The 6,000-nt window shown below is 44.1% G+C and overlaps 1 protein-coding gene across 2 annotated transcripts in view; it reads right to left on the bottom strand.

Annotated features, from left to right (window-relative positions):
• Positions 1-3,365: 3,365 nt before the first annotated feature.
• Positions 3,366-6,000, bottom strand: part of LOC309555679 (multiple myeloma tumor-associated protein 2) — a 35,782-nt gene continuing 33,147 nt past the window's right edge. For both annotated transcript variants that reach the window (XM_082257718.1, XM_082257719.1), the window contains one exon: positions 3,366-4,002. In XM_082257718.1, the coding sequence (XP_082113844.1) occupies positions 3,738-4,002 (265 nt within the window). In that variant the 3' untranslated portion in view covers positions 3,366-3,737. The remainder of the gene's footprint in view (positions 4,003-6,000) is intronic.

Raw genomic sequence — 6,000 nt, 5'->3', positions numbered from 1 at the left:
AACGCCGATCTACGTCGGCAGTCAGCCCCTCACAGGCAAAGTGACGTAGGGCTACGTCACTAGCTTGTGAGGGTCTAGGGAGCGAGCGTGCGCTCCCGCGTGGTCACGGACCCCCCCGCGCGTGTGACCAGCAGACCCGATGTCCGCCGGTCACTCGGCGATCGGCGGGGGAGAGGGAGAAAGGCAGGCAGCTTGTGTAAACAAGCCACCTGTCATTCTCCTCGGTGTAAAGACACTGATCACACGGATCTACTATGTAGATCCGTTGATCAGTGTCCTTACAGCTGAAGCCACAGCCAATCACAGTAGAAAGCATGCCCCTAGGGACACACACAGCCCCTCCCTCCCAAATAAAGTTAACCCCTTCACTAGCAGTGTATTTTTACAGTAACAGTGCATATGTATAGCACTGATTACTGTAGAAATGTCACTGGTAACCCCAAAAGTGTCAAAAATGTCAGTCATGGGTCCGATCTGTCCGCCACAATGTCGCAGTCCCGCAAAAAAAAAAAAAAAAAAATCGCAGATCGCCGCCATTACGCGTTAAAAAAAAAAAACAACAAAAATGACAAAAATCTTTCCCTTTGTTAGTAAACGCAATAACTTTTGCGCAAACCAATCAAAATAAGCTTTTTGCGATTTTTTTTACCAAACATAGGTAGCATAAAACAAATTGGCCGAAAATGTTAAATTTTGATTTTTACATTTTTTTGGGGGGGAATTTCATATAAAAAAATGTGAAAAATATTGCTATTTTTGCAAAATTGACGCTCTTTTTTTGTTTATAGCGCAAAAAGTAAAAATCGCACAGGTGATCAAATACCACCAAAAGAAAGCTCTGTTTGTGGGAAAAAAAGGACGCCAAATTTGTTTAGGTACAGCGTCGCACGACCGCGCAATTGTCCGTTAAAGTCACGCAGTGCCGAATCGCAAAATACCCCCTGGTCGGAATGGGGGTAAAATCTTCTGGGGCTTAAGTGGTTAAAGAGCACTACAACAAAACAGGCAAGTGTGCGTCCCTCCTGGCGTTTTAGTGTTCCCGGGAGGGACATCCAGTCCCCCGGCCTGTAAAAGTCTATGGCAGCTGGGCAGGGCTGGATTATTTGCCTCCTCCTATGCTGTACTGAGTGCGTTTAGGGCTGAATGTTTGTATGTGCAAGTATTGATGTTTGGTTTTTATTTTCTCCCCCCCCTCGATATACTTGAAGAAAAGGAATACACAAAATAAATATAAGAAAAATTAAAAAATGGCATTTTATTTTGAACAGACAAAACCGATATACAGAACACTTTAACATAAATCTAAAGCTGTAACAGTTTGGCTGTCTCTGGTGAAATTACATTTCATTTATTTTGTTTTGGGCGGGGGTGGGGTACAGTATTTGATACAATTTTCCTTTATTCTACCCCCACCTGGAAGAGTTCATTTTCCTTCAAACCTGAAAGTGATTATAAAGTCAATTTTCTTTCTTAAATAACAAACATGTTACACTTACCTGGTTTGCGTAATGGTTTTGCGCGGAGCAAAGTCCTCCTCTTCTTAGGCTCCCCACTGACGCTCTTGGCTCCTCCTCTTCTTGGTGGAAGCCGCACTGTCTGCATCACTAGACATGCATAGCTTTTGCCTCGGCTCTCCAGCACCTCCCCATTGGCTCCCGCTGCTGTCAGTCACAGCCAGTGAGCCAATGAGGAGAGGGGGTGGGGTCAAGCCACAGTGAATGAACACGCAGAGCAGTAGCTCAGGAGCCAGCCTGCTTGGGTGCCCCCACAGCAAGCGGTTTGCTCTAGGGGCACTTAGCAGGAAAGAGGGGCCAGGAGCACCAGCGGGGGACCTAAGAGGAGGATCAGGGCTGCTCTGTGCAAAACCAACTGCACAGTGGAGGTAAGTAGAACTATGTTTGTTATTTTTGTTTAAAAACTTTCCTTTAACCACTTCTGGACCGGAAGGATTTTGCGATTCGGCACTGCGTTACTTTAAAGGAAAATTACGCGGTCGTGTGACGCTGTACCCAAATACAATTGATGTCCTTTTTTTCCCCACAAACAGAGCTTTCTTTTGGTGGTATTTGATCACCTGTGTGTTTTTTAGATTTTGCGCTATAAACAAAAAAAGAGACAATTTTGAAATAAATGCCATATTTTGTTACTTTCTGCTATAAAACATTCCCAATAAAAAAAAATTTTAAAATTTGATTTTTTTTTATCAGTTTATGCCAATTTGTATACATAGATCGCTGCCATTACTAGTAAATAAAAATAAAAACAATAAAAAGATGACATAAATCTTTCCCGTACTTAGTAGACGCGATAACTTTTGCGCAAACCAATCAAAATAAGCTTATTGCAATTTTTTTTTTTTTACCAAAATTATGTAGCAGAAAACAAATTGGCCTAAAATGTTAAAAAATTTTGATTTTTAAAAATTTGTTTTGGGAATGTTATATAGCAGAATGTGAAAAATATATATATATTTTTTTTTTTTCAGACTTTTCGCTTTTTTTTGTTTATAGTGCAAAAAATAAATAAATAAATAAATCGCACAGGTGATCAAATACCACCAAAAGAAAGCTCTATTTGTGGGGAAAAAAAGGACATCAATTTTATTTAGGTACAGCGTCACATGACCGCGCAATTGTCCGTTAAAGTAATGCAGTGCCGAATCGCAAAATAGGGCCTGGTCATTAAGGGGGCAAATCTTACGGTCTAGAAGTGGTTAATCAGGCGTTAAATGCTGTAAATATTTTAAAAAATACCTTAAAACATGTATAAAGTTGGTAATGTATTTTCAACAAAAAAAAAAAAAAAAATAATATATATATATATATATATATATATATATATATATATATATATATATATATATATATTTTTTTTTTTTTTTTCTTTTAATATATATATATATATATATATATATATATATATATATATATATATATTTTTTTTTTTTTTTTTTATTAGATATATATATATTTTTTCTTTTAATATAAATATATATTTATATTAAAACTCGCTGACAACTTTGTGTGTGTTCTGCTGAATAAAAACCAGAAAACCTTCCCATCTCCATAGACTGAAATCCACCATACTGGGCCAATAGTTTGGCTGCCTCTGGTCAGAATACGTTTTCTTGTAACGCCAACTCTGCAGAGAGGAAAATTCCTAAAGACAACATAATATACATACATATATATATACATATATACATATATATATTAAAAACACATATTTTTTTTCTTTTAATATATATATATATATATATATATATATATATATATATATATATATATATATACATACACACACATATATTTTTTTAATATATATATGTATATATGTATATATATATGTATGTATATTATGTTGTCTTTAGGAATTTTCCTCTCTGCAGAGTTGGCGTTACAAGAAAACGTATTCTGACCAGAGGCAGCCAAACTATTGGCCCAGTATGGTGGATTTCAGTCTATGGAGATGGGAAGGTTTTCTGGTTTTTATTCAGCAGAACACACACAAAGTTGTCAGCGAGTCATTAAAGTGCGATTCCGCCTCGCTGGGGGCCGCCTGAGCGCTGGGAAGACCAGAATTTATTGCTTGGTAATATCTGTGGCAAAGTCAATTGAGGATTCTATAGAAGTGTCCCTGAGAGTCGCAGAGCCATAACTTCTAGGAGTCCCTGTGGGCCAGCCCCACCGCACGGCGCATTCTTCTCCCCCCGCCGCCCCGCTGTGCTCTGGCCCCAATCACTCGTCTGAGTCTGTGTCATGTCGCCGCTTGGCCTCGCGCGGGGACCTCGACCTCCTTCTCTTGCGTTCCCTGTCGCGGCTGCGGCTTCTCGGCCTGGCGGGGGGCCGGGACGGTCGGCGAGGGGAGCTGTCGCTGGAAGAATGGGTGTCGTGGCGTTGTGTGCTTCGGGTCCTGGGTGAATCCCGCACGTCTGATGAATGGTTGTCAGCCCTGCAGGCTCCAGTGTGACGAGACGATGATGAATTGCCCGCTTTTCTCCACCTTTTACAATAGAAAAAGGGACACAGGGCACGCCGTCAGTGCCGAACAACAAGGCCTTTGTCAGCCAGCCGAGAAAATAACAAACAAAAATCACAAAGACTCTGGGGGGGGGGGGGGGGGGGGGAGAGGGGAAAAGTGCAGGAGATGTACGGGGCGGCCGCAGCCACCAAGGTGACCATAGAGTTCTAATGTTCCACTGCGGCCAAAACTAAGGGACTCCACAATGCTAAAGTCACACTTCTTACTCTTCATTCAGAGTGCAGAAAGGAGAGGACTAAAATATTCAGGAGTGATAAAGAGACGGACAGCACGGGCCCCAGGTCATCAACCCGGGGGCCACTACAAGGGCCACATTATATATTTCACTAATATAGGTAGAATGAGAAAAAAATCCTTATTTTAGGGCCCCCATCACTGCCCCCCCCCCTTACATCCGGGTCTTAATCAGAGCCCCCTTAACAGAGTTCCTGTTATATCGGGGTCCCCATCAACCCCCCCCCACATTAGTTCCCCACTTATATCAGTCTTAGAGCCCCCCTACCAGAGTTCTCTTATTTTGGGGTCCTTATCACCGGCCCTTACATCAGTTCCCCACTTACATCAGGGTATTAGTCAGAGCCCCCCCCTACCAGAATTCTGCCTATATCAGGGTCCCCATCACCACCGCACTAAAATCAGGGTCCCCATCACCACCCCTTACATCAGAATCCTTCTAATATCAGGGTCCCCATCACCACTGCACTAAAATCAGGGTCCCCATCACCACCCCTTACATCAGAATCCTTCTTATATCACGGTCCCCATCAGAGTTCTCCCTCACATAGGGGTCCCCACTTACATCAGGATCCCACCAGAGTTCCCCCTTAAATCAGCGCCTCAATCAAAGTTCCCCCTTACATCAGGGCCCCCATCAAAGTCCCCTTTACATTAGGCTCCCCATCACTGCCCCCCTTACATCAGGGTCCCCATCACCGCCCCTTACATCAGAGTTCCCCACTTACATCAGGGTCTTAGAGCCCCCCTTACCAGAGTTCCCCTTATATTGGGGTCCCCATCACCGCCACTTACATGAGGGTCTTAGTCAGAGTCCCCCTTATATCAGGGTCCCCAACACTACCGCTTAAATCAGAGTTCCTTCTTAGATCAGAGTCCCCATTAGAGTGCCCCCTTACGTTATGGTCCCCATCTAAACCTCCCCTTACATTAGGGTCCCCATCAGAATTCCCCTTTACATCAGGGTCCCCAGAGTCCCCCCTTACATCAAGGTTCCCACCAGAGTCCCCCCCCCTTAAATCAGGGCCTCAATCAGAGTTCCCCCTTACAACAGGGCCCCCATTACATTAGACTCCCCTCCCACATCAGGGTCCCCATCACTGCAGAGCCCCCCTTACCAGAGTTCCCCTTATATTGGGGTCCACATCACTGCCACTTACATGAGGATCTTAGTCAAGAGTCCCCCTTACAACCCCTTACATCAGAGTTCCTTCTTATTTTAGAGTCCCCATCACATTATGGTCCCCATCTAAACCTCGCCTTACATCAGGATCCCCATCAGAGCCCCCCCTTACATCAAGGTCCCCCCCAGAGTCCCCCCTTACTTTAGAGTTCCCATCAGAGCTCCCCTTTACATCAGAGTTCCCATCAGAGCTCCCCTTACATCAGAGTTCCCATCAGAGCTCCCCTTACATCAGAGTTCCCATCAGAGCTCCCATCAGAGCTCCCCTTACATCAGAGTTCCCATCAGAGCTCCCCTTACATCAGAGTTCCCATCAGAGCTCCCCTTACATCAGAGTTCCCATCAGAGCTCCCCTTACATCAGGGTCCCCATCAGAGCCCCCCTTGCATCAGAGTTCCAATCAGAGCCCCCCCCCCTTACATCAGCATTCCCACGAGAGTCCCCCATTACATCAGGGTCCCCATGGGAGTCCTCCTCCTAGCTGGTCACCATAGTCCAGTCCAGTCACATGATACAGAAGCTCTGGCTCCCCTATGTCAGCG

The sequence above is a fragment of the Pelophylax lessonae genome (assembly GCF_965119305.1).
Source record: "Pelophylax lessonae genome assembly, chromosome: 5".
NCBI classification, from domain to species: domain Eukaryota; kingdom Metazoa; phylum Chordata; class Amphibia; order Anura; family Ranidae; genus Pelophylax; species Pelophylax lessonae.
The sequence above is the reverse complement of the archived record's forward strand: the minus strand, read 5'-3'. Positions and strand labels throughout refer to the sequence as shown.